Source organism: Bos taurus, chromosome 13 (assembly GCF_002263795.3).
Source record: "Bos taurus isolate L1 Dominette 01449 registration number 42190680 breed Hereford chromosome 13, ARS-UCD2.0, whole genome shotgun sequence".
Taxonomy (NCBI): Eukaryota; Metazoa; Chordata; class Mammalia; order Artiodactyla; family Bovidae; genus Bos; species Bos taurus.
The window spans coordinates 77,788,252-77,815,595 of record NC_037340.1 but is presented as its reverse complement, the minus strand read 5'-3'; the positions used below and the strand labels follow the sequence as shown (position 1 = coordinate 77,815,595).

The 27,344-nt window shown below is 44.9% G+C and overlaps 1 protein-coding gene across 1 annotated transcript in view; it reads left to right on the top strand.

Annotated features, from left to right (window-relative positions):
• The first annotated feature begins 5,176 nt into the window (after positions 1–5,176).
• The window catches only part of B4GALT5 (beta-1,4-galactosyltransferase 5), a 77,316-nt gene continuing 55,148 nt past the window's right edge, over positions 5,177–27,344 (top strand). The window contains exon 1 of the mRNA XM_025001326.2: positions 5,177–5,483. Coding sequence (XP_024857094.1) covers positions 5,369–5,483 — 115 coding nt within the window. The 5' untranslated portion in view covers positions 5,177–5,368. The remainder of the gene's footprint in view (positions 5,484–27,344) is intronic.

Below are 27,344 nucleotides of genomic sequence, written 5' to 3'. Positions count from 1 at the left end.
AAGCCTTTGACTGTGTGGATCACAATAAAATGTGGAAAATTCTTCAAGAGATGGGAATACCAGACCACCTGACCTGCCTCTTGAGAAACCTGTATGCAGGTCAGGAAGCAACAGTTCGAACTGGACATGGAACAACAGACTGGTTCCAAATAGGAAAAGGAGTACATCAAGGCTGTATATTGTCACCCTGCTTATTTAACTTATATGCAGAGTACATCATGAGAAATGCTGGGCTGGAAGAAGCACAAGCTGGAATCAAGATTGCCGGGAGAAATATCAATAACCTCATATATGCAGATGATACCACCCTTATGGCAGAAAGTGAAGAGGAACCAAAAAGCCTCTTGATGAAAGTGAAAGAGGAGAGTGAAAAAGTTGGCTTTAAGCTCAACATTCAGAAAACGAAGATCATGGCATCTGGTCTCATCACTTCATGGGAAATAGATGGGGTAACAGTGGAAACAGTGTCAGACTTTATTTTTTTGGGCTCCAAAATCACTGTAGATGGTGATTGCAGCCATGAAATTAAAAGACGCTTGCTCCTTGGAAGAAAAGTTATGACCAACCTAGATAGCATATTCAAAAGCAGAGACATTACTTTGCCAACAAAGGTCCGTCTAGTCAAGGCTGTGGTTTTTCCAGTGGTCATGTATGGATGTGAGAGTTGGACTGTGAAGAAAGCTGAGTGCCGAAGAATTGATACTTTTGAACTGTGGTGTTGGAGAAGACTCTTGAGAGTCCCTTGGACTGCAAGGAGATGCAACCAGTCCATTCTGAAGGAGATCAGCCCTGGGATTTCTTTGGAAGGAATGATGCTAAAGCTGAAACTCCAGTACTTTGGCCACCTCATGCGAAGAGTTGACTCGTTGGAAAAGACTCTGATGCTGGGAGGGATTGGGGGCAAGAGGAGAAGGGGACGACAGAGGATGAGATGGCTGGATGGCATCACTGACTCGATGGACGTGAGTTTGAGTGAACTCTGGGAGTTGGTGATGGACAGGGAGGCCTGGCGTGCTGCGATTCATGGGGTCGCAAAGAGTCAGACACGACTGAGCGACTGAACTGAACAGAACTGAAGAAGATAAAGAGTTCTGGGTGGGAGAAGGAAAATATTTTAGAGGAAAATCTCTTGGAGGAGGTAACATGTGAGCAGAGACCAGAAAGCAGTGAGGTTGTTTGACACAGAGACTGGATAGTGAATGAATGAATGAATGCTTGAGTGAGTTGGAAACTTGACTTAGAGATGAAAGGAGGTGTGGAGGAAAGATTTTACCATCTTTCCCCCCCTTCCATTTGAAAAAAGTAACCAATCAATGCTTTGTTATTTCAGATGAATCTGAGTGGAGATTGGTCATCAGTATATAGTCCAGATGTGGGAGGGTCACCCTATCTCTTTTCACGGGGAACAGGGGAATTCCTTGCCCACCTAGGCTAGGGTAGAGATGGATGGTAAGGGAATCCAACTGTGGAGGACACTTGTTCTGAGTCAGCTAGATCCCTGCCACCCACTTCCTAACTGGAGCCCATTTTGGATCTGACTCTTTGCAACCCCATGGACCATATACCGTCAGGGTCCTCTGTCCATGGGATTCTCCAGGCAAGAATACTGGAGTGGGTTGCCATTTCCTCCTCCAGGGGATCTTCCCAACCCAGGGATCTAATGTCTCCTGCATTGGCAGGCAGGCTCTTTACCACTAGCACCCCCTGGGAAGCCCACAGAGGGGCTCTCTTTTTTCCTGTCCCAGCGTGGTTAGAGGTACTCAAGTCCCTGAGATCTTTCCACCTAGCAGCACTCTGAGGAAGTCAGTCCTATGAGTGTCATTTACCAATGTGCAGTGATGCAGGGATGGGTTCCAAATAATTCATCCAAGGATGGTTATTGATCCCACTCACAAATTCAGGGGCACCTCTTCCCTCAGCTTCCAGAACACCCAGCCTCCAACCTCTCTGACTCCTTGGCAGAGTCACAATTTCCTGCTCTGCCATTCAAGGTAGACTTCCTCCAGGCTTGGCCCTAGACACTCCCTTTTTTCCTCTGAACCAGCAGCCAATGTTGTATCAAGGTGTGGTTTTAATTTGTATTTTTCAGATGACAAATAAATGCAAGCATCTTTTCATGGGCTTATTGGCCATTTGCATGTCTTCTAGCTTTTTCCTTCTTTCTTTCTCTTTGGCTGCACCATGGGGCAGGTGGGATCTTAGTACCCAGAATGAACCCATGGCCCCTGCAGTGGAAGTGTGGAGTCTTAACCACTGAATCACGAGGGAAGTCCCAAAGAGATTTTTTAAACCCAGGGGGAAATTTGGGAATTACTGTTGTTGTCCAGTCGCTAAGTCATGTCCAGATCTTTGCAGCCCCATGGACTGCAGCACACCAGGCTTCCCTGTCCAAATTTGGGAATGGATTGGATATTAGAGTTCACTGTAGTATACCTGTTCATTTTCTTAGGTGTAATAATATTTTTGTCGTTATGTAGGAAAATGTACTTTTTCTTAGGATTTCCTGTGGAAGTATTGAAGCATGAAGTACCAATAAGGCAGCGACTAACTTAAATAATTCAGAAAAAAACCTACATGTGAATATAGATAAATCTGAAAAAACAGGGGGAGGGGCAATGTAGGGATGAGGGAGTGGGACGAATAAACTATTGGATGTAAGATAGACTCACAGGTGTATTGTACAAGATGGGGAACAAAGCCAATATTTTGTAATAACTGTAAATGGAAAGTAACATTTAAAAATTGTATACAAATAAATTTGTTTTTAAATCTGGAAAAAGAACAGTCCAGGTGGAGAGTGTACAGTTGTTCCTTGTACTAGTCTTTGAACTTTTCTGTGTGTTTGTAAACATTCATTGAAGACAGAGTTGGGAGGGAGGCAGCGTTGCACGGTCCAAGCAAAAGAAATGGCAGGTCAGAGTATTCCAGTTAGTCTGAGAGTTCTGGTCCAAGGCCTCACCTCTGTACCTCACTTACCCTGCAGTGCATCCCTATAGGCTGGGCACCACTGGGCCCGTTTCACAGGTAGGGAATAGAGGCTCAAGGGGTGAAGTGACTTGCTCAAGGTCATACAGCCAGTTGAGACCAAGTTACGATTTGTATTCATGTCTGTCCGAGTCAAAATATTTGCTTCTCTCTTTTGTTGTTCAAGCCTCTTCTCTCTCATCCCATTTCTCAGGGGTACCGCTCAGCTGAGAACTAGTGTGCATGTATTACCCAAATTCTCACAACAATCTGATGCAGTCCTTACTGATAATATCCACCATTTTACAGAGAGGCAGAGAGGTTAAGTAACTTGCCTAAGGTCGTGTTCAGCTGAGAATGCGGGAGACAGGAGTCGATGGACCAGGACAATCTGACTCTAGAGCCCTCATTTAAAGAGCCAAAGAAACACTGTGAAAAGTATAAACCACTTTAGGAATACAAAGCAGGATAACTGTTGGTTTTCACAGAATCCCTGCAAAGTCCTTTCTTCCTCTGACTGCTCTGGCATTCCAAGGGGATACTTGGCTCCCCAGTTCAGCAGGCAGCCCACTGAGGCTGAGGCAGGTTCTACTGTGCCCACTGCCTCAGAGGCCTTCCAGCCTGAGACTGATTGTAAAGCGTTGTTTGGATATGGCCACATACTATTCTACACAGGAGGATATCAATTTGTCTTCAGGATAGGAATTAGGGTCCAGATGGAATGCTGAGGCACTTAAAATCTACAATCTACTGGTCAAGGGTACCTTGAGAGATGGATCACCTAAAACTTTTTTTATTAATTGATTCATTTTTGGCTTATGCGGGCTCTCTCTAGTTTCGGTGGGAGGGGGCTACTCCCCAGCCGGTGCACCGGCTTCTTGAAAGTGAAAGTGAAGTCGCTCAGTCGTGTCGGACTCTTTGCAACATCTTGGACTGTAGCCTACCAAGCTCCTCTGTCCGTGGGATTTTTCCAGGCAATAGTACTGGAGTGGATTGCCATTTTCTTCTCCAGGCGATCTTCCCGACCCAGGGATCAAACCCAGGTCTCCCGCATTGTAGACAGACGCTTTACCATCTGAGCCACCAGGGAAGTCCTAAATTGTGGTGCACGGGCTTCTTACTGCTGTGGTTTTAGGGCGCGGGCTCAGCAGTTGTCATGCACGGGCGTAATTACCCCACAGCATGTGGAACCTTCCCAAACCAGGGATCAAACCTATGTCCCCTGCATTGGTAGGTGGATTCTCAACCACAGTCCCATCAGGGAAGTCTGAGACCAGTCATTTTTTATTTAATCCCTTACTACAAGGCTTGGGTGGATTGCTTCTCCATCCAGGAGCCTCACTCTTCATTTGTACAATAGGAATAATAAGAGCACACATCTCAAGGTTGTTGGGGTGATTTAATAAGGTAAGTAAAGGCCAGAGTCTCTTAAGGGCAAGTCTTCCCTTTGGTGACTGTTATCATTAAGCTCCTTAGGAGTCTTTGGGATGTGGAATCTGCCCAGAGCTACAACCTGTCCTTGGATTTTATCCATGCTGGTCTTGAGTCAACCTGGGGTCAGATCAAGCTTTTTTAACCTCAGGGCTTTGGCAACTGCTGTTCACCCTTTGATGTGACTCCTTAGGGAGGGCTTCCCTGACGTTAGTCCCCCTCAAACATATTCTCCTGTTTTATTGTGTTCACATCATTTATCAGTACCTGACATTATGAATTGATCTTTCTTTTTCTCCTTCCATTTGAGTGTTAGGTTCAAGAAGACAGAGATTTTGCCTGTTTTGTCCTATGTAGCATCCCGAGCGCCAAGACATGCTCACGCACCCGTCTGACTTGCAATAAACGGTAAACCGAATTGAATTAAAGTGTGTACTGAGCCCCCTTGCCTACAGTCCGCGCTCTCCTGTCGCAGTGGGTGACGAGCCGCGTCAGACATTGCAGACTGTCCCTGGGCTCTCAGATTGGGGGCGTCCGACGGGCACTTCAGCGACGCTCCCCAAAAGCCAGGGCGGCGGCCGTTCCGGTGAGAGGGGCTGTCGCCATTTGGCGACGTTCCCCGAGGGCCGCCGCGGGGGGGCCGCACGGCGGGGCAAGCGCGCGGTGAGCGCGCGCGCGGGTCTTTTGCGACGGTGCCCGGCGGCGCTGGCCCCGCCCCCGCGGCCCGCCCCGCCCCGCCCCCGCCGCTGCGCTCTCCGCCGGGCCGCTCAGGCCCCCGCCCGCTTCATGTGGCCGGGCCCGCGGCGGCCGGCGGCTGGGAGGGCGCGGCGGCGGCAAGAGGCGGCCGGCGAGGCCGGGGAGGAGGAGGCCAAGGCCCGCGCGGCGGCGCCGGCGGCGGCGGCCCGGGAGGCGGCAGACGGGGAGCGGCGGGAGCAGGCCCGGCCCGGCGCCCGAGCGGCGGCCCGGCTGCAGCATGCGCGTCCGCCGGGGGCTGCTGCGGCTGCCGCGCCGCTCGCTGCTCGCCGCGCTCTTCTTCTTCTCGCTGTCGTCTTCGCTGCTCTACTTCGTCTATGTGGCGCCGGGTATAGGTAGGAGGGGGATCCGGGGCCCCGGGGTGGGGGGTACCGCTCTGATCTCCGCGGGGGGGGGGGGACTCCGGGAACCCACCGCCCCGCCCTGGGGGACCCCGGCTTTCGGAGGACACCCGGCTGGGAGGCGACTTGGAGCCTGGCGCTTGGAAGACTACGGGGACTCCGGCCCTATCCTCGGGAGACCCCCCCCCTCTCCCCGCCACACGCCGGGCCCTCGGGGGACCAGGACCTTCCCGCCCTCTGAACCCCGACGGGCTCCGGAGCCTCCACCCCACTCTCAGCCTCCCGCCCACCCTCTGCCCTCCTTCAGTCTCGTATCCCCGCGCTAACCCTACGGTGCCTTCCGCGCGCGCACACACCGACACACACACACACCCTCGTCGTGCTGGGACGCCCCCTGTTCTGGCTCTGGCCTCCCCAGAACCCCCACTTCCCGCTGCTCGCCTCGGGAACTCCCGCCCCGGGGTCTCCTCCAGCCCCGGTTCCCGGCATTCCGCGGACCCCGAACCCCCCAGCCGCCCGCAGCCCGCCCGCCCCTCCCCGCGGAGCCCCGGTGCTGGGGTCTCCGGCGTACCACCATCCCGGTTCCCATCCATCCTTCTCCTCTCCTCTCGCCGGCGACTCTACCGTTTCCTGCTCGCTCCCCCTCCCTGCCCTTTCTTCCCTCCACTTTCCCTCGTTACGTCCTCCTAGTCCTCCGCCCCAACGCACACATCCTCCTCCGAACGGCCAGATCCCTTTCCTCGCCGGGTGCCATCCCCCCGCTCCCCCCGGAATTCCACCCCCCATTCAATCTGCAAGCCCCGGAGTGTCCCACGCCGCCACTCCATCCCCTCCCCTGCCCCGCCTACCCCCAAGGGCACACCCTTGTCATTCCCACTCCCTGCCCTTCTGCCTATCTTTCTCCAGCCCTCACCACCCCTCTCTGGTCCTCAGCCAGTTTCTTCTCCACTGAAGTCTTGGGGGAAGGGGTGCTGTGTCGCCTTTTCCTTTCTTCCCTTCTTTCACTTCTGGCCTCTGCTGGCGTTAAGGGTAGAAGGGGACCTGTTCTGGCGCCGGGGCGGGGGTGGACGGCCCTAGAGGAGGAGCTGTGAGGAGAGCCTTGGGGAAATGGTGCAGGTGGGAAGGAGGAGCGTGGAGAAAAGATGGAATGGATACTGATTCTTCTCTCAAAGGCTTAGCCTTTAAAGGAAAGGCGGCTCTGGAGAAACTGAGCCCTGCCCAAGTAGAGGCTGTCTAAGACCACAGAGCAGACATCAGGGAGGAGAAGAAAGATACCAGAAGGAAGAAGCAGGGTGAGGATTAAGGTCAGGGAACTTGGAGGTCAGACTTGGATTCTGGTCCCTTCCCAGTATGACCTTGAGCGAGTTACTTAGCCTCAGCTTTTCTCCTCTGTAAAATGGGGGTGTGCATTAGGATGAAAAAACCTCATAGGGTTTTAAAGCTAGAAGTAGATAAATACCCTTTTAAGGCGCTTACCATTGTACTTGATGCTTAGAGAGTTTTAAAATAAACAACTATCGTATGTAGCTTTTGAGAAAGAAGAGAGTAGATGGAAAGTTTAAGGTATATATGTATGTATTTGCCTGACTTGGCATGACCATGGGGCCATAAGAAAACCTCAGTTTAAGGTGAAAAATGATCAGAAGATGCTGTTGGAAGTGGGGCAGTTTTGCTCTAAAAAGTCTGGATTATTTGGATGTTGGGAAAGGGTTGATGGTTTAACTCTAGAGAAAAACCCTTTAGGATTGTAGTAATGATTAGTGCCTTTCTGTTGACCTGTCAACACTGAACTAGCTGAATAGAGAAATTTCCAGATACAGCAAAAGATTCTTTCCTGATTTTTTTTTTTTTTGAAGAGCATATTTCATTTGGCTAATAGTGATGACTTGAACTGCAAACTTGATCTCGAAGCTAGAACAGTTAACATCAGGGTGCTGTGACAGTGTTCTAGAAGAAGCGTGTCCCTCTGGGAAGGAACTGGGTGGCCGGGTGAGGAGGTAGGAATTTGGGCAGAATAAGAATAGGTGAGTAATTAGGGGAATTAATTGAGAAAAGAGTTCATTAGCATATTGGATATTAGACTGTAATAAAAATGAGTGTAAAATGATGGATTTGAACCCAGAGGCAATCTTGGAGCCATAAGCCCTTTTGTGAAAGAAACAGGTTTTTTCCTGGTGTGGTTGCATATATCAACTATGTCTAAATGGAAAAATATATCCCACTGGGTTGGTAATCACCCTGTTGATTAGAGAGATTAGAAGCAGGATTCTGAAACAAAATGGAACTTATCAACTTAATTAAAATTCTTCAGAGGTAGATTTTCAGGTCATTGGAACCCCAGTGTAAAGCAGTAGGCTCTACCACACTTCAGTTCCTACCTCACTGGTAACTGAAAAAGATGGAAATCACTGAAATAGTCACTAATTTCTCCTTAAGTATAAGTCTTCTAAAGGGCAGATCAATTTAGGATTCAAATTCTGTTAGTCGGAAAAGGGGAGTGGTTGAAAGGATGTGGAGTGATTTTCGGGTTCTCACATTGAGGAGTTTGGTAGTTTTATCTTGGCTTTCCTGTTAACTGACTTAATTTTTTAAAATCAGCTTTGGACAGAAGGTGGCAAATCTTTTCAAAAGGTTAAGGCAAACTAGAGAAAGAGAAGCTTTTTATATGCCTTGGGCTGTGAAGACCTTATTTGAGACAATTATTAAAATGAGCTTAGAAAATAATATTAGATGATATTCATGTGAAATTTCCATTTTTGCAGGTCAAAACCAGTTGTATGTCAGCAGTTTGATGTAGCTCAACCTAATACATTTTCAACTAATGACAATTCTGTGTTCTGGCATAACGGGAAGTATCAGACTTGTGTTTCCTTCCAGGTTTAATTTTTTCCAGTCCTGCTTTTGGTTTGCATTGTATACCCTGTGGCCACGTTGTGCTCAAGGGCTAAAGTGAAGTCCTTAATCCAAGAGTGTGTTACAGCTGTACTCAGAAATAGGCAGACTTGAATTTGAGATGTGAGAAAAATCACGTTAGTTATAAATATTTTAAAGTTGCTCACATGTAATATAGCCCAGCTACAGTTCCAGCATAACTATTGTTAATATTTTTGAGATCTAACGCTGGCTCTCAATATCAGTGACCCGTATAGTCTGAGAGCGAAGGGAAATTTTCCTGGGCTTGAGGGCCATCTGAAATGGGGGTCCTGGTACCATTTGACTTAGAAAATTGGATGTGAGGAGGATCACTAAATAGGGCTATAATGTGTTTGTAACAAATACAGAGTGCTCTTAGCTACTTTGATATCCCCATGCTGATCCGGTTTAAGTAATTTAAAAAGACAGCTTCGTTGGCCATTATGTTTTTGTTATTAAATCAAAAGTAGTGTTTTAACATTAGCAGCTTAAAAGTAGAAATGAAAAGGATGGGGCAGAAGTGTCAGAGAGGTAGGGGTTTTGAAAAAGGAAGAGGAAAGGAATGTGGTTATGAAAGTGCATACGTGCCTCTTTCTCTGCAGCCCCCTGCCCTCTCCAGCCTCAGTGGTTACTGTTGATTTCATCACCTGTCTCACCTGCACTTTTGAAATATCCCTGTTCCTTTCAGAATTCTGAAGAGAACTTTGGACATGTTTATGATCTTTTAACTTAGGAAAAATCCAAGAGCTCAGAGTCCCTCTGTTCCAGTCTGACCAGGTCTTTTGGAAGATAAGTGAAGTATTTATGGATGTACCTTTGAAGGGCTGATTTTTAAACTCTTATGAAGTTTATGGTGCTGTCACACGGGAAGGTTGTTACAGCAGTTACTCACGTTTGCAAATCGTTTCAGTTACTGATTTTGAGACATGCCCCTGCATTGTTAGAGCCGTAGTCTATATACTGAGGACATTTTATTAAAGTTCCTCTGTTTAATTTTGCTTTTGTTGAGGGAAGGAAAGGAGGAGTGATTTTTCCCTTTGGGCCTGCTTAGTTCCAAGACAAGTTTGATGTATGGCTGACTTTTGGAAGGCAGAAATCAGTCATTTCAGTCCCACCTGATTTGACCAGACGACCTTGAGCAAGTTCCCTTGATTCTCTGATCTTATCCTTGGCCACAAAACAAAGCTGTTTGAAAAACTAGAACTGCCTTAGCCAAACTTCTAGTGAGAAGTTTTTTTGTATAGAAAGTTGATAATTCATGCACATTCTATACGAGATTTGGACCTAAGATTCTAGGTAAGATACATGTTTTATATAATCAAATGCAACCTTTTCTAGTAACCCCAGGAAAATTTCAGATCCCCTCCTAAGTGTAGTATGAAAATTGTTGATCCTCACATGCAAGTGGCCTCAAAATGCTTTGGTGCACTTAGTTCCTGAGCTTTTCTGGAGTGAAATACGCACTGTGAATGTGGGTTATTTAGAGAAAAAAGGCATCACCCTGTTAAAGGACCTGCTTCTCCCCACTGGCTGGCTCACTCAGATATTTCCTCTGAGTATTACATTGTATCAGTCTTAGAAGGAAAGCACATTTGGAGAGCAGATTGAGGTTATAAAACTGAACAGCGGCACATTTGACCAGGATTTTGGTGATGTTTTATGTCTTTCTGCAGAAGTTTGCTATGTTGGAAACAAAGTCTTAGGTTTGAAGTTGAAGTCTCTTGAACAGTGAAAATGTGCTGGTTCCAGACAGACTTGGGAAGCAGTGTTCAGACAGTATCAGTTGCCATTCCAGGGCCTCAATACTCCAACCAGTAGCTAATTCTCCTCCGACCCTGACATTTCCCCCAGTGAGCTTGACAGGCCCGTGGGTAATATGGCAGGAAGGAGGGTCTTCTTGTGTGGCCAGGACTCTTTAGAGCTGGAGATCAGCCCTGGGTGTTCTTTGGAAGGAATGATGCTAAAGCTGAAACTCCAGTACTTTGGCCACCTCATGCAAAGAGTTGACTCATTGGAAAAGACTGATGCTGGGAGGGATTGAGGGCAGGAGAAAAAGGGGACGACAAAGGATGAGATGGCTGGATGGCATCACTGACTCGATGGACATGAATTTGAGTGAACTCCGGGAGTTGGACAGGGAGGCCTGGCATGCTGCGGTTCATGGGGTCTCAAAGAGTCGGACACGACTGAGCGACTGAACTGAACTGAACTGAAGACTGTGGAATACCAAAGCCATAGGAGCTGAAGTGCTGCTGATTTACTTGCTTCCTTAAGAATCTGCCTGCAATGCAGGAGACCTGGGTTTGATCCTTGGGTGGAGAAGGTTCCCTTGGAGAAAGGGAATGGCTACCCACTCCAGTATTATTGCCTGGAGAATCCCATGGACAGAGGAGCCTGGCAGGCTACAGTCTATGGGGTTGCAAAAGAGTTGGACACGACTGAGCGACTTCACACTAATTTTGCAGCTTTTATTTTTTTAAAGATTTTTCTGGTGTGGACCATTCTTAAAGTCTTTATTGAATTTGTTACAACCTTGCTTCTGTTTTACCTTTTGGTTGTTTGGCCATGAGGCATGTGGGATCATCTTAGCTCCCCAACCAGCGGTCAAACCCGCATACCTGGCCAGCGGTCGAACCCGCATCCCCGGCACTGGAAGGCGAAGTCTTAACCACTGCACCACCACGGAAGTCCCAGCAGCTTTTTAGATCATGGAATATACGTTGTGCACGTCCAGCTGCACAAAGCAAACAGAACTTCAGCAGGCGAGAAGTGGACACTGTGATGCTGCAGAGGCCTGCCAGAGATGAGAGAGAGCTAGTGGTTAGCACTGGTCAAGATGAAGGCTCGGTTCAGTTCAGTCACTCAGTCACGTCTGGCCCTTTGCGACCCCCACGGACTGCAGCACGCCAGGCCTCCCTGTCCATCACCACCTCCCGGAGTTGAAGGTTAATCAGAAGCAGAAGGCTAAACAGAAGCAAACAGATTGGGTGTTGGCTTCAAAGAAGTTCAAGGAGATAAGAAGAGGCAGGCCTGTGTACACTGTTAGTGAAGAACAGTTATTCTCTCAGTTCTGTTCAGTCGCTCAGTCGTGTCCGACTTTTTGTGACCCCATGGACTGCAGCACACCAGGCCTCCCGGTCCATCACCAACTCCCGGAGTTTACTTATACTCATGTCCATTGAGTCAGTGATGCCATCCAACCATCTCATCCTCTGTCGTCCCCTTCTTCTCCCACCTGCAGTCTTTCCCAGCATCAGGGTCTTTTCAAATGAGTCAGTTCTTCACATCAGACGGCCAAAGTATTGGAGTTTCAGCTTCAACATCAGTTCTTCCAATGAATATTCAAGGCTGATTTCCTTTAGGATGGACTGGTTTGAGTTATTCTTTAGTTTCTAGATTTTTCACTGCTTTATAATCCCAGATTGAGTCATTAATTTGTCCAAAGTTGAGAATTACAAAATATCCCTGAGGCACATACCACATGATTGAAAAGATAAGGTTCATCATGAGAAACACCTAGAGAAAAATTGAAGGTAGTATGTAATCAATTGATGCTTCCCTTGTAGCTCAGTCAGTAAAGAAACTGCCTACAAGGCAGAGAGCCAGGTTTGATTCCTTGATTGGGAAGATCCCCTGGAGAAGGAAGTAGCAACCCACTCCAGTATTCTTGCCTGGAGAATCTCATGGAGAGAGGAGCCTGGCAGGCTACAGTCCATGGGGTTGCAAGAATCGGACATGACTGAGTGAGTAAACCACCGCAACCAGCTAATCAATTTCTATATTCTGTGATGCTAGCTGTTAATGAGGTGGAGTTCCGACATAGGCATTCATTCACTGACTGAATAGGTAGTGTTTTTTGATTGCCGTCCCTCTTGTCAGATACTCTTCTGGGTATTGGGCAGTCTAGAGACGAGTAAGGCGGAACATTTCTGCCATCCTGGCGCTTTCATTCTGGTGGGAGGTTTTTCCTCTCTGTGGTGCTTTTATTCTGGTGGGGAGACAGCCAATATGCAAGGTATTTTTGGATAGTGGTAGGAGTAACTGAGGGTCTATTTTAGACTGAGTGGTTAGGGAAAGCCTCATTAAAGAGGTAATATTTGACTTAAAGGGTAGAACTGCTCACTCTGAGGTCTGGAGATTAGGGTGGTGATGGGGCTGTCAAGCGTATGTGAAGGCCCTGAGGCAGAACCCCTAGTGAAGGTTGGCTGGATTTTTATAAGTGACGGTAAGTGGTAGGAAGTGAGCTTAGAAAGACAGAGGGGTCAGGCCGAATAGGAGCCTGTAGGCTGGGGCAAGGGCCTAGGATGAAGGTGAATTAGAGGCTCAGACAGCAAAGAATCTGCCTCCGAGGAAGGAGACCTGGGTTTGACCCCTGGGTTGGGAAGATCTCCTGGAGAAGGGCATGGCTACCGACCCCAGTATTCTGGCCTGGAGAATTCCGTGGACAGAGGAGCCTGGTGGGCTACAGCCCATGGGGTCACAAAGAGTCGGCCTCCACTAACACTGGAGTTAACTGTTAGACATCAGTCAGACCTGGATTTGAGTCAACTCTGACTGAGTCGGCAAACTATTTTCAGTTTTCTCATCTGCCCAATGGAGGATACCATCTTCCTCAGGGTTGCTGTGAGAATTGAGTGGAATGTGCATGGAAGGGGGCTTGGCACAGAGCTGGGCACAACACTGGATAGGCCCAGAATTGTTACATTTTGTTGCAACCGTAGGAGATGTCGTGTAACAATTGTGTAAATGGTTGTAGCCATAGGAGATGTCCTCTTGGCCTCATGCTAGTGCTAAACTCAGAGGAGGACTGGGTGCCAGCCCAGCTTGACCAGTACCTAGATGGAAGCCTGTGTTTCAGTTTTAGTTTTCCCATCTATAAACTGAGGCAGTGAACTCAAGTACAGATTCCAGGGTCGCTCTCGGACCCGAAGTTCCACCGTTCTGAGCAAGTGTGAGTTGAACCTTTTAGGGGAAGGAGTAATGAGTTCTGTCAAGTAAAGATACCCCGTTTATTAATTAAAAAATTCAGACCTCTCATTCACTTAGTTCCCACCGTTAGTGAAACACTGAGCGGTGGGTTCCGTGAAGTGTCCGTGTAACATCAGACATAGTTGTAAGTGTGTAACCATCATGAGGACAATCTGCCCTGAAAATAAGACTTAGAAACGTCTGCACCAAAGTCTGTCTTTGAAATCATTGTGACAAAGAATGGTCAAAGGGAAAAAAACCCTAAAGAACTCTATGGAAATATCTTTGGGATGTTACAGCTTTTTTTTTTTCCTTCTTTCTTTCTTTTCCCCCTTTTTGTCCCCTGGGTAATCCTTTAAGTTTTAATCTGCTAAATCAGTTTTTTCCCCTCTGGCTTCACACTTTAGCTTTTAAGCATGAAACGGAGCCCTGGACTCATTAGCTTCTGCTCCATCTTCAGTCCTCTAGGTAATTGGATGTTAAATGAAAAATGAATATTACATTTTGACCCAGTGATTCTTTTTAATATTGTGGCTTATAGCGAAGAGCATTCATACCTCCTGCTGATCCCATGAATCCAGTGTTTTCCCAAGCCTGGGAATCACACTGAATAATTTAAAGTGGTGTCTCTTCTCAGATTCCACCCCTTCCCACCCCTTTTGTTAGTTTGAGTCAGTAATTATTAGACTATAAGTAGTGTTCCGCCTCCTTCCCAGGTGACAGAGATACCCAGGTACTTTGCCACGACTGGAAGGAAAGCTGGTCATTGTTCTGAAGTACCTTAGTTACCATCATCAATTATGAGCAGTTCTCTGAGGCAATTAGTAATTATAATGATGAAAAATGTTGTGGAGTGTCACGTACAGGGACGTGTAGATTGTAGGAAAGTTCAGTGTCGTGTTTTAAAACTTAACCTAGAGTTGTGCTAGTGAGCACAGCAGTTTATTATTTTTATTAAAGAGCTGTAAAACATTTAAATATCCATGGAGAAGGAATTTTTTTTCACCCCAAGTGGTCCTAAAAGTATGATTAATAGACACTTAAACTTTTTGCTTTTCAGTGTTGAACAACTGTATACTTGGAAAGATGGAAAAACAGGTTTTTTTTTTTTTTTTTTTTTTTACTGCTCATGGAACTGCTAGTTGCCCCATTGTGAGGAGGTGTGCTTTTTAAGCACTAAGCTTAAATTATACTCACGATTGTGATGATTATTAGTATTTTCTGATTGGTAGACTATTGGCTTTTAAAGGTCAGAAAATAGTAGTTTCTTAAATGTTGTGTTGTGGTCTTGTTTGTTTAGTTTAAAAAAAAATAATCCTTTATTCTCTTGCAGAAAAATGAAAAAAAAAATTGCCAATTTAGGAAAGTTAAACCAGGTGGGCCTGAGGCGACAGCAGACTGACCTCAGGCTTCTGGATGTGCTTACTGTAAATCTTTGTGTTTAAATAAACCCATTTAATCATTTAACTTTGAAAGAGAAACTCGTTTTATCCCTGTCTTCGTAATTTCTGGAGTCGTGATGGGGAGGTTCTCTGGACTGCCTTGTCCTTGCGCTCAGCACGCCAGATGCACTGAAATATTAATTGAAATGAATGGAGAAGCTGTCGCGTGGTCAAACTGGCCTCTTGGTTGTTGTATTGCGTTTAACCTGGGGAAAGAGTCGCCTCTTCAGTTAATCCTTATTTTGAGTTTTAACGGGGTTGAGGGGAGGGAGTTGGAGAAGAGACACCAATTTAAATTATTCAGTGATTTTGTGATTTTTATATTCACCTTGCCCGAAACAACTCTGCCCTTTTTTTCCCCTTGCTATTTCTCTGTGGTAAAATATTTCTGACATGAAATTTGCTGGGTATTTTGGTAATTTAGATGTGCAATTCATTGGCATTAATTGCATTCACAATGTTAAGTAACCAGAACCACTATTTCCAAAAATTTCTGTTGCCCCAAACAGAAATTCGCTTCCCATTAAGCAATAACTCCTCATCCACGGGCCCACCCCCCAGTTGCTAATCCGCTGTGAGTGTGGCTGCTCCAGGCGCCTCGTGTAAGTGGAATCTTAGGATATTTGTTGCTTGGTGTCTTCCCTGTTCCCTTGGCAGAATGTCTGCATGGTTCACTCCTAGCATAGCACGTGTCAGAACTGTATTCTTTTTATGTATGAATAATATTGCATCCCGTGTATACCCCATTTTGTTTTCTCATCTGTTGACAAACACTTGAGTTGCTTCCACCTTTTGGCTGTTGTGAACAGCACTGCTGCAAATGTGGGCACACACGTATCTGTTTGAGTCCCTGCTTTCGATTCTTGGAGTCTTTACCTGGGAGTGGAAGGGTTGGGTCCTGTGGTAATTCTAGGGCTTCCCAGGTGGCTCAGTGGTAAAGAATCTGCCTGCCAAGCAAAAGACGTGGGTTCAATCCCTGGGTCAGGAAGATCCCCTGGAGTTATAAATGGCAACTCACTCCAGTATTCTTGCCCGGAAAATTCCATGGACAGAGGAGCCTGGCGGGTTACATTCCATGGTCGCAAAAGAGTTGGACATGAGAGAGCGACTAAACAGTAACCGCACAGCAACAGCGATCCTGTTTAGATCTCTGAGGACTGCCGGACTTTCCCCGGCGCCATCTTGTACTCCCACCAGCAGTGTGTGAGGCTTCTAAGTTCTCCAGTCTTGCAGCCAACACTCATTTTCTGCGTGTGCATTTTTTTAAGTGTAGGGCATCCCTTAGGTGTGAAATGGTAGCTCCATGTAGTTGTGGTTTGCATTTCCTTAGTGAGGAATGAGGTTGAACATCTTTGCGTGTGTTTATTGGCTATTTGTATATCTTGTTTAGTGAAAGGTCTGTTCAGCTTCCCTTACCCTTTTTGTTTATTTATTTATTTATTTTTTTCCTTTTACCCACCTTACATTGGATTGTCTATTGTTAAGAGCGCTTTATATTGTTAAAATATTAAACCATTACAGATACAGGATTTGCAGGGATTTTCTCCCATCCTGCGTGTTGTCTTTGCACTCTACTGGTAGGTGTCATCTGATATGCAAAAGCTTTTAACTTTAATGAGATTCAGATTTATATAATAAATAGAAATTTATTTATATTTTCCCTTTTTACTTTAAGAAATATACTACTTGGTAAGTTTTATGACTTAACTTTTGCTCCCTACATTGTACCCATTTCTTTTATTTATTTTTTGCTTGAGAAAGGTTTCCATAGGCAGCCTGTCAGTAACTTATGGAAGCCTTTCACGAGCAACTGAGCTGATTTTTGAGAAAGCAGGAGGCAAGGTTTTTTGGTTTATCATTCTCTTACTTTCCCCCCCACCCCCTCGTTTAAGTTTGATCTTTGTTTCTTGATTTCTGATTCTTGGTCTTCAAAATGATTACTCTCTTTGCCCAAGTTGACACGCTCTGCAGATTCCATTTGATATTTCAAGTATTTGAAGAGTCCTATGACTCTTCTGATAAAAGGGGGGAATGTAAATCTTTCTGAAGTTTGTTGATTATTTTGCTCAGTAAGACCAAAATGTCATTTGCATTTAAGTATTTTCTGTTTCTAATCGCAGTTCTCTGAAAATCCATGTAAGACAGGGCCAGCTGTTAGAACACCAAATTTTGGTGTTGGGGACAGTACACTTTAGTGGTTAAACATAAGAGTTAGAAGAGAAATTTAGAAAGTATTATAGATTGATAAGCATAGTCCATGAAACACTGGGCTCACTCTTTCTTCCATACAGAAATGAAAGTGTATGTTGATTTTGACGAAAGTGAAAAGTAAACTAAATATCACTTGGCATTTTGTTGGCCTCAGATCTGGATTAATCAGCACTTTTCATGCTTTGCTGTTTAACATGTGGTGATGCTTAGAGCGTAGACCTGGATGCATGGCTTTGAGTTTGATGGTAAATGTGATTTTTTTTTTTTTTTTTTTCCTTCTGATTGTTCGAATACCAGGGGTTCTCTATTCAGGAGAGCACTGTTTCCCCAGTCCTCGGCACAGGCACAGGATGGCAGGCGGTGACGACGAGCGACCTGCCAGGAGGGTGGCCTGGCTGACTAGGAGGTGTGTGATAGGAACACGTGATTTCTTTCTTTCCTGTTTCCTTTATAATATTATCAGAAAACGAAGAGAATGTTTAAGAATGAGGAAATAGAAGAGTCTAACATGTAGAACCTGCTGGACTTCTGCAGCAGTGACATAGTAAAATTTGGCACTTTGAATTTTTTTTTCCCTCTGGTATCAGCTGAGTCTCCAGTGTACTTATCCAAATGTGAGTGATAATGATAGTGACTTAAAACAGGTGGGTCCTTGGGAAATTTTTGTGTTTTGGAGCCTGTAATAAAAGAAAAAATTTACAGACTTGACTTTGCGTTTGTTTGATTTGGCTGTTTTCTTAAAGCTAACTTAATCTCTGTGTTAACTTCTTACTGTGTGCTAGGTCTGAGGATACAGTGATGAATAATCTGAACACCATAGCTCTGTTACTTTTAAATCTTCAACAAGGGAGCATGGCTTCATTTTAGTAAAAGCTTTTCAGAATTTTGAGTGATTTTTATATTCCCAGAGGATGTGTTTAATTAAGGGTCAGTTGATGTTAACATTCCTTAATTGCCAAGAATAATAGTGGATATATTTTATTGTAGATATTTAAGGCAGCAAAATTTTTAAAGAAATTCATGAAGACACATTTCATTTCTTAACACCCTCCCCACCCCACCCACCCCCGGCTGGGCCTATTGGTTGTACCTGGTTTTGGTGGTGTTTATATTTGTTATTCTTTAGTCACTAAGTCACACCAGACTTTTGTGACCCTGTGGACTGTAGCCCTGCCAGGCTCCTCTGTTCATGAGATTTCCCAGTAAAGAATTCTGGAGTGGGTTGCCATTTCTTACTTCAGGGGATCTTCCCAACCCAGGCATCGAGACAGCATTTCCTGCAATGCAGGTAGATTCTTTCCCCTTGAGCCACCCTGGGGTGTTTATATTTAAACATGGAATGTTTCCGATGTTTATCTCCTGAACAGAGTCATGGTGATGGAGGTGAGCAGTGACCACTTCGTTTCTTATAACGAAGTTTCTTAGATGCTCTCGACCAGCAGAGGGAGGATGTGTTTATATGCTGAGGTCTCTTCCTTTCCACCTGGAAGTATCAGTTTTAGAACAGACGTCTGGTACTTTCTCAGTGCCATAGAGAGAAAGTTCTCAGAGAGCATTTGTCAGATAAGGATTAGTCTGTCTTCTACCCTTCAGTGGCTTTCATGGCTTTTAGGATAAAGTTCAGTCTCCTTATGGTAGCTTAGAAAAGTTTTTGTGGTCTGGCTTCTACCTTCTTCTTCAGTTTCATTTATGCCTTTTCTCTCCCTCCAGCCCCATGGACTTCCTGCCTGGTTTCCAGCAAAGACTAGGCTCTTCCCTTAAGCGTTTCTCTGGCTGACGCAAATACTCCTGCCTGTCCTTGGATCTGTAATTCGGTGTCAGATGCACGGGCCTCGTCTTTCTTGTTCACTGTTGTGTCCCTGCCTAGAACGTTGGTTTGGCACACCGTAGTGTTAGCTGCTCAGTCGTGTCCGATCCTCTGCAACCCCATGAACTGTAACCCGTCAGGCTCCTCTGTCCATGGAGTTCTCCAGGCAAGAATACTGGAGTGGGTTGCTATACCCTCCTCCAGGGGATCTTCCTGACCCAGGGATCGAACCTGGGTCTCTTAACATTGCAGGCAGATTCCTTACCGTCTGAGACATCAGGGAAGTAGGTTCTCAATAAATACTGTTTGTTAAATTGATAAAGTAAGGTGGAGGTGGACAGATCTGCGGTCCTAAAAAGTACAATTAGCTGATTCTCTGCTCATTTGGGCATGTTGTGCTATTAAGACCTCAAGGTGAAGAATTAAAAAGGATCAAATGAAAGCACAATGGATTTGTAGAGATATTAATTGTAATAGAAAGTATGATTCCTAGCTGAGTTGCAGATTAATTTGCCCAGTTGAGTCAGATGTCTGATTGGAGCTGGGGGGTGTGGGTGGGTGCTGCTTTGTGGGCAGATGACGAGTGGGCTCTAAAGTTCCCTGTTTGAGGTTCAGTATAGATGACGAGTAGGCTCTAAAGTTTCCCATTTGAGGTTCAGTGTGGACTTTAACCCTTTGAGGCTTCGTATCTTACATGGTATGTGTAGGATAACGCTTCGAACCTGCACATCACAAATGAATGTATTAATGGTTTGTCTTGCTCCTTAACTTGAAATCTAGATGAAAAAATGATAAACAGGGAATTCCCTGGCAGTTCAGTGGTAAAGACTCAGCCCTTTAACTGCTGTGGGCCTGGGTTCAATCCCTGGTTGGGGAACCAAGATCCTGAAATCACATGGCATGGCCAAAAAAATGAAGATAAAATAAAAATCGATAAACAGGAAAACACTCAGTCCTGATTTAGGAAGAAGTAGATACAGTTTCTTGTATATTGCTAAGGGCGTTGTTTCTAATTTTGAATTAGAAAAATATTTAGGTTAGTGGTTTTGGTGTTTTCAAATTTGTGATCAAAGCTATACTTTTTGTTTTGAGTATGCGCATCAGCATTTAATTTGAGAGGTAGTTTTTGCCTAGGCAATGAGAAATTGTTTTATATTTTACTTCTTCCGAGGAGTGATAAGGAAGAAACACTTTCTGAAATTGGCAGTCCATATGGTTGTTATGAAAAGTAAGTCTGTTATTCTTAAGCAGCTAGTCTTGCTGATGGGTGGAAGGTGGAAATAACCTTGCCTCTGTTGCTAAGGTTATTTTGAGCTGACTTGTGTTAGGCTGGCACCCATCATTTGCTTTGTCTGCAAGGGACAACTGGAATCCCAGAGAGAGAGAGAGAGAGAGTGTGTGAATGTGAGTGGGAGGAAGCGAAACATTTAGTTTTGGTATTGGCTTGATTTTTCTGTTTCGCTGTTGACTTGGCATGCCTGGCTTTTTCATTCTGCTTTTAAGTATCCAGAAATCTTCAGGTCTGTGTGAATTGGAAGGTTTGGATTTAATTGAATTTCATTTGGCACTGTGGGAAATTAACTTTAGGTAAGAGTTACTTTTTGGGTTGGCTTAATGGGAAATAGATGGGGAAACAGGGGAAACAGTGTCAGACTTTATTTTGGGGGGCTCCAAAATCACTGCAGATGGTGATTGCAGCCATGAAATTAAAAGACGCTTACTCCTTGGAAGGAAAGTTAGGACCAATCTGTGTGTGTGTGAAGTTGCTCAGTCATGTCCGACTCTTTGAGACCCCGTGGACTGTAGCCCACCAGGCTCCTCTGTCCATGGGATTCTCCAGGCAAGAATACTGCCATTTGCTTCTCTAGGGGATCTTCCCAACCCAGGGATCGAACCCAGGTCTCCTGCATTGCAGGCAGACGCTTATCCTCTGAGCCACCAAGGAAGCCTATTACCAACCTAGATAGCATATTGAAAAGCAGAGATATTACTTTGCCAACAAAGGTCCATCTAGTCAAGGTTATGGTTTTTCCAGTGGTCGTGTATGGTTGTGAGAGTTGGACTGTGAAGAAAGCTGAGTGCCGAAGAATTGATGCTTTTGAACTGTGGTGTTGGAGAAGACTCTTGAGAGTCCCTTGGACTGCAAGGAGATCCAACCAGGATCTGATCCATCCTAAAGGAGATCAGTCCTGGGTGTTCATTGGAAGGACTGATGCTGAAGCTGAAACTCCAATACTTTGGCCACCTCATGAGAAGAGTTGACTCATTGGAAAAGACCCTGATGCTGGGAGGGATTGGGGGCAGGAGGAGAAGGGAATGACAGAGGATAAGATGGCTGAATGGCATCACTGACTCGATGGACATGAGTTTGAGTAAACTCCAGGAGTTGGTGATGGACAGGGAGGCCTGGTGTGCTGTGATTCATGGGGTCGCAAAGAGTCAGACACAACTGAGCAACTGAACTGAACTGAATGACGAAGATATTTTTTCCCTTAATTGTTTTATTTCATTATATACATAATACAACATGTATACAAAAGTAGAGTACATAGTATAATGGACTCCCATGAACAAAGGTGATTTTCGATGTGACCTTTATATTTGTGAAAAATGTGAATGTGAAATGGCCCCTTCCCCCAACAAGACAAAAGCCTAAGCTGAGGCTGATTAATAACCTGTACTTTTAAAACCTTTGGATAATTGAGTTTCATTTTTGTTCAGTTGTTTGCTGATCCAGTTACCTAAATGAGTGTTTCTTGATATATAGAAAGGGAAGACTAGAAGTTTATAAATATAGGCTTATTGAGAGGATTAAAGGAGAGAGTATTTGTCAGAGTTTGCGTGGTTTGGTACCAGGTAGATGCTGAACAGATAATTGTCCCCTTGCCTTCTCAAAGTTCCTCAAACAGTGCTCAACTGGAGTAGGGGGGGGAAGGGACACTGGGTGAACTTGTACCCAGTAGAGAGTTGGTTACAGTGCAGTTTCCAGAGGATTTATCTGTTTTTCTATTATCGCATCCTTCTTTCAAACCCTGGATATTTAGAGCTGGAAGAACAGAGGTCAGATTTTGCCAAGAATAGACCTTTCTGTGCTCTGGTGATACCTCGAAGGCAGCGCTGAGCTTGAGAAGCAGGTGGTGTGGTTGAGGATGCTGAAGTCTCCGAGGTGCCCTGGGAGCAGACGATTGCTGCTCACGTGTATACCACCTGTGTTCTTGTGGGTCTCTTGGCCTGTTTTTCTGAGAATATATTGCTGGGGTTTGCAGCAGCTATTTATGAGTCTGAGTGAACTCCGGGAGTTGGTGATGGACAGGGAGGCCTGGCATGCTGCATTTCATGGGGTCACAAAGAGTCAGACATGACTGAGCAACTGAACTGAACTTGACCAAAGCCAGGTGCCAACCTCACAAAGGAACGAATGGCAAAAATACTACTTTTAGGACTTGTGTTGGCACAGATTTTGTGATTTGTGTTTAGTAACATTCTCCAGTAACCACACACGAACACCACCACTGATTTAATTATAATATTAGTTATATTAATTTATTAGTTCTGTCATTAAAAGAGTAAAACAGTCGGCATAGGTGAAGCCATAGTTTTGGGTTCTGTTGTTTGTGTGAAGAACTGACTCTTCATTGTGAATTTTGAACAAACTCACCAGTAGATTATTTTAATAAGCTTGTGTCATCAGAAGCATTCCAGAATGAATCATGTTTTTTAGGATCTAACAAACGTTACCACCCTTGTTCTGTTGAGCAATATTTTTGAGCTATTTAATCAACTTTAAGGATGATAAAGAAGTTTACCGTAATTTATTCATAATCATCTTTTCATCCCAAGTGTTTTCATGTCATTGTTTCCTTCTCTTTATATACACGAACAGGTATTTAAAAATTTTATACCTTAGGAGTTGCTAGGCTGAGAGAATTGACGTTATAAGGGTGGCGGCAGTTAAATGAATGCTTTGAGTGTTTGTGTTGGAATAATCTTGTACCATCTCTTTGCTGTAATATCTTTTCCTGGTTAGTTCTGTTTCTCTCATTTTAACTAAACATAACGTCTTTATATAAGATTATTTCTGGCAGATGACTCTTGAAAGCTCTGAAGAAAACGTGTGGAAAACTTGATGGGAAGTCCTAGCCCTTGTGACGTCACATCAGTGTGGTCTCATTCCTAAACACTATTAATAAAGTTAAAATAGAAGGACCTCACATTTTATTAAATGTTATAATGTGGCTAATTTAATGAAAAAGCGTAATATTTGCTATGTCTCCTCCTTTGATTGGGTTCTACAAAACAGAAATAAAATCTTTCTTAAAAACCTATTAACGGACTTCCCTGGTGGTCCAGACACTCTTCATTAATGAAGGGGGCCCTGGTTCAGTCCCTGGTCGGGGCGCTAGATCCCGAGTGCTGCAACTGAGACCCAGTGCAGCCAACTAAATAAATAAGTAAAAGAAATATAGAAAAACCCTACTTGTACTTGGTTATTTTTCTCCAGTCTGATGTTTTTTTCTCCAGTTTGTCAAGAGTAACCAATCTTTCTCCACCCTCTTTTTCCCCCATTCCTATATGTACATAAGGGGAACACCATTGATGTCACGCAATTTATTCTTTTTGGTAAAGATGATTATATCAAATGCAGTTAGTTCTGTTGTAACATGACTTACATGTTCCTAAAAATCACTATGCTGTACAAAACTGTTGAATAAAAACCATAGAGCTTATGGGCAAGATAGGGTTAGGCACACAACACTTAAAAACTAAATTAGTGTCGTATTAACAAAAAAAATACGGAACCTAATGAAACCAGCAGTTTTACACAGGTTAAATGGTTAAGAAACACCGAAAAATAGGACACTTTGTTTTGAAAAAGACCTGCAATTTGCTGGTGGAAGTGGGCAATCCGAAGAATTGCAGCTCCAGAGTTCCTGTGAAGTGTGCTGAAAGAGCATCGGATGGTGTAACATCCAGCGTGTATGGGATGCTCGCTCGAGATGAACCGAGGTCGCTGGCAGATGTTAGACATAGGTGTGTGTCTGTTCAGTCGGCTCTCGTTTTCTGGGTATCGCTCATGGACTAAATTGCACATAAGCAACACAAAATTCCAGCTTTCCTCAGGTTGTTCCCAAATACGTCAGTTGTGTTGGAACAAATGTGTGCTTTCAAAATAAGTCTGATAGCGGAACCGACTGTAAGACAAAATAATGATGGAATTTGAATAAATATGTGAAATAAAAAAAGATTTTTTATTGAAGTGCGGTTGATTTGCAATGTTGTGCCAGTCTCTGTTGCACAGCAGAGTGACTCAGTTATACACATACAGACATTCTTTAAAAATATGGTTTTAAAAACGTTTTGAAATCTCAAGCTTCCAAAAGAGTTGCGTGTGTAGTTTAGTGACTTTTTCTTGAACCATCTGGTGACATTATGTCCCCTCACTCCCAAATATCAGAGTGTGTTTTTCAACAAAGAAGGATATTCCAGCCAAGGACAGTCCACCCGTGAACACTGACGCTCTACCTCCGTGGCCATCGACTCCCTGACCCCACTCAGGCTTTGCCAGGCGGCCCCAGTCGTGTCCCTTGTGTCGAAAGGGTGCAGTTCAGCATCACCCACTGTGTCCACGCAGCGTTGCCTTGGTCTCCTTCAGGAAGATCTGGAAGGCTTCCTCAGTTTCTCCTTGAATTTCATGACCTTGACACTTCTGAGGATGACAAGCCAGCTCTTTTGTAGCCTGTCTCTTACTTTGTCTGATGTTTCCTTGTGGTTAGATCCAGGGTCTGCATCTTTGGCGGTAAAATCGCAGAAGTGGTGTGAATGTCCCTGTGATGGGTGTCGGAGGACACAGGAATGTGATTTGCCCCATCGCCGAGGATGTTTGCTCTTATCCCTCGACTGACGAGGTTTCTGAGGAGGGTTTCCACCATAAAGTGACTCTCTTCCCTTCTGTATTCAGTATTCAGTATGTATTTTGTGGGAAGGTCCTTAATAAATTTAAAGGAAAAGAAAGGAAAAAAACTATATAAATATTGTTCTTCATCAGACTTCTCCATGTATTTATTTATATAAATATATATGAAATATATATATGAAAAATGTGTTATCAGCATGGACGTGTGGCTTTAATCTGTTTACTCTTATTATTTGTATTCATGCTCATTTGTCTGATCAGGCCAGGGGGGCTCCCTTGCCCTGGTGTCGGTCCTTCTGTCTCTCTCATTCTCGAGTACTTCCTTACTTTCCGGAATAACAAGTTGTTCTAGGTACACTTTGTGCTTTCTTTATCCCAGACCTGGAATCAGCTATTTATCTAAAACATGGTGCTTTTTAATGGAGAATGGGTTCTTAGAAGCCAGGATCCTGCTTCTGGATGCACTCATTGCTGTTGGAGTGTTGTGACCTCTAGGTTTTCTTATCAATGCATAGAGCTCTGGAATATATGTAGGTACACACACACTGTTACACACCCACACACTACATCTGTATTTATTTCTCCGTGTGTGCGTGTGTGTGTGTGTGTGTGTGTGTGTGTGTGTGTATAAAATGGTGAGTTCACAGCAGTATCCACAATTTAAACCTAACATCTCAGGGTTCATTTTAGTTTTGTTTTGTTTTTTTTCTTTCCATATTTGTAACTCCTTTCTCTAACAGTGAGAGTCCTAACTCCCGTTTTCCTTGCTGTTATTAAAATTTACTTATTTGATTAATCCCCTGTATGTAACCCTGGCCTTCCCTGGTGGCTCAGACGGTAAAGCGTCTGCCTACAATGCTGGAGACCTGGGTTCGATCCCTGGGTCGGGAAGATCCCCTGGAGAAGGAAATGGCAACCCACTCCAGTATTCTTGCCTGGAAAATTCCATGGATGGAGGAGCTTGGTTGGCTACTGTCCATGGGGTCGCAAAGAGTCGGACACGACTGATCGACTTCACTATCACTATGTAACCCTATATTCCTCTGTGTCCAGTCCCTGTTTGGACATGTTTCTCACCCTGAACATAGTTCAATTCTCTCTCTTGGCTGGGCTGTCTTCCCTCATCATCGCACTAGGGTTCTCTACAAGCCTGCCCCAGGCTACTCCCTCCAGCCCTGCTTGGACTCTGGAACCGCACCCTGGCGTCCCCTCTCCTCTGTTGGATGCTTTTCTCACCCTTCCTGGCTCTGACACTCCGTTCAGAGCAGTGTCCGCACCCTGCTCGGCTCAGACATCCCTCTGTGTCTCCCCTGTCTGTACCTGATACAGGCATCTACGTAGCTTGGTGTGGTGGTGGTGCTCAGTCGTGTCTGACTGTGTGACCCCGGGGACTGCAGCCCACCAGGCTCCTCCGTCCATGGAATTTTCCAGGCAAGAATACTGGAGTGCGGTGCTGTCTCCTTCTCCAGGGGTCTTCCTGACCCAGGGATTGGAACCTGCATCTCCTGCACTGGCAGGCGGATTCTTCACCACGGTGCCATCTGGGAAGTCCCATTTAGCTTGGCCCCATCTAATGGCTTCCCTTAGGACGGAAATTTTTTTTATTTTTATTTTTTAGAAGGAAAGGGAAAGGAGACGGCACTGTATAAAACTTCTTGATAAGTAAATTCACATTTTTTTGGAAAAAATTATTTGCCTTGACCATGTCACCTGAGTTTTGCATACTGAAAATGGTGTCACTATACCTGTCTGGATTTCTTTTTAGACTATTTTCTATGTCTCTTGACGCACAAGCTACTCTTGATTTCTTCCTATAGACTCCACATATGTAGCTAACTAGAGGCTGACGAAATGACATTTAGTCCATGTAATTGTGATGACTCTTCTTTCCCTCTTGAGTGTTTCTTCTGACTGAGGGGCTGGGTGTTGGAGAAACCGTCTTCTGCAGAAGTGACTATCTCTTCAGTAGCTTGTGTTTCTGGCTCACTGTCTCCCAGCTCAGCAGTCCGTCTTTCTCTGTCTCCCAGCCACATGGCAGCAGGTGCCACTTCCATTTGTTGAGCCTTTCTAAAAGTGTTTTGCATTTATTGTCCTCTTAATTGACACTCTAGCTCCATGAGACATAGATGTTTTAGAAATGAGGAGACCAAGGCTTGGAGAGGTTAGATAATCTGTTCAAGGTCATAGAACTTGTTTTGAGGTCACGCCTGCTTTTTCTTTAGAGGTGATGCTCTTGGATAATCCCACGCTGCCAGTGGACATGAATTTGAGCAAACCCCTGGAGATAGTGGAGGACAGAGGAGCCCAGCGCGCCGCTGTCCGTGGGGTCCCAGAGTCCGACATACCCAGCAGCCGTGACGCTGCCCCTAGAGGAGGAAGATGAACTTGATTATACTGAGTTCTCCAGTCATCGTTTTTCATTCCTTTTGATTTAGGAGGAGGAAGTATGAACTTTTTATAGTTCGAAGAAGAGAAATAGATGTCATTAGCTGTGTGGAAATACTGACACTTAAATGACTGTATTACTGGAATAGGCCCACAGAAGTGGTGGGTGTGAAGCCTAGATAAGCCCTCTTTTTTTTTTTTCCCCCTGATCTGGG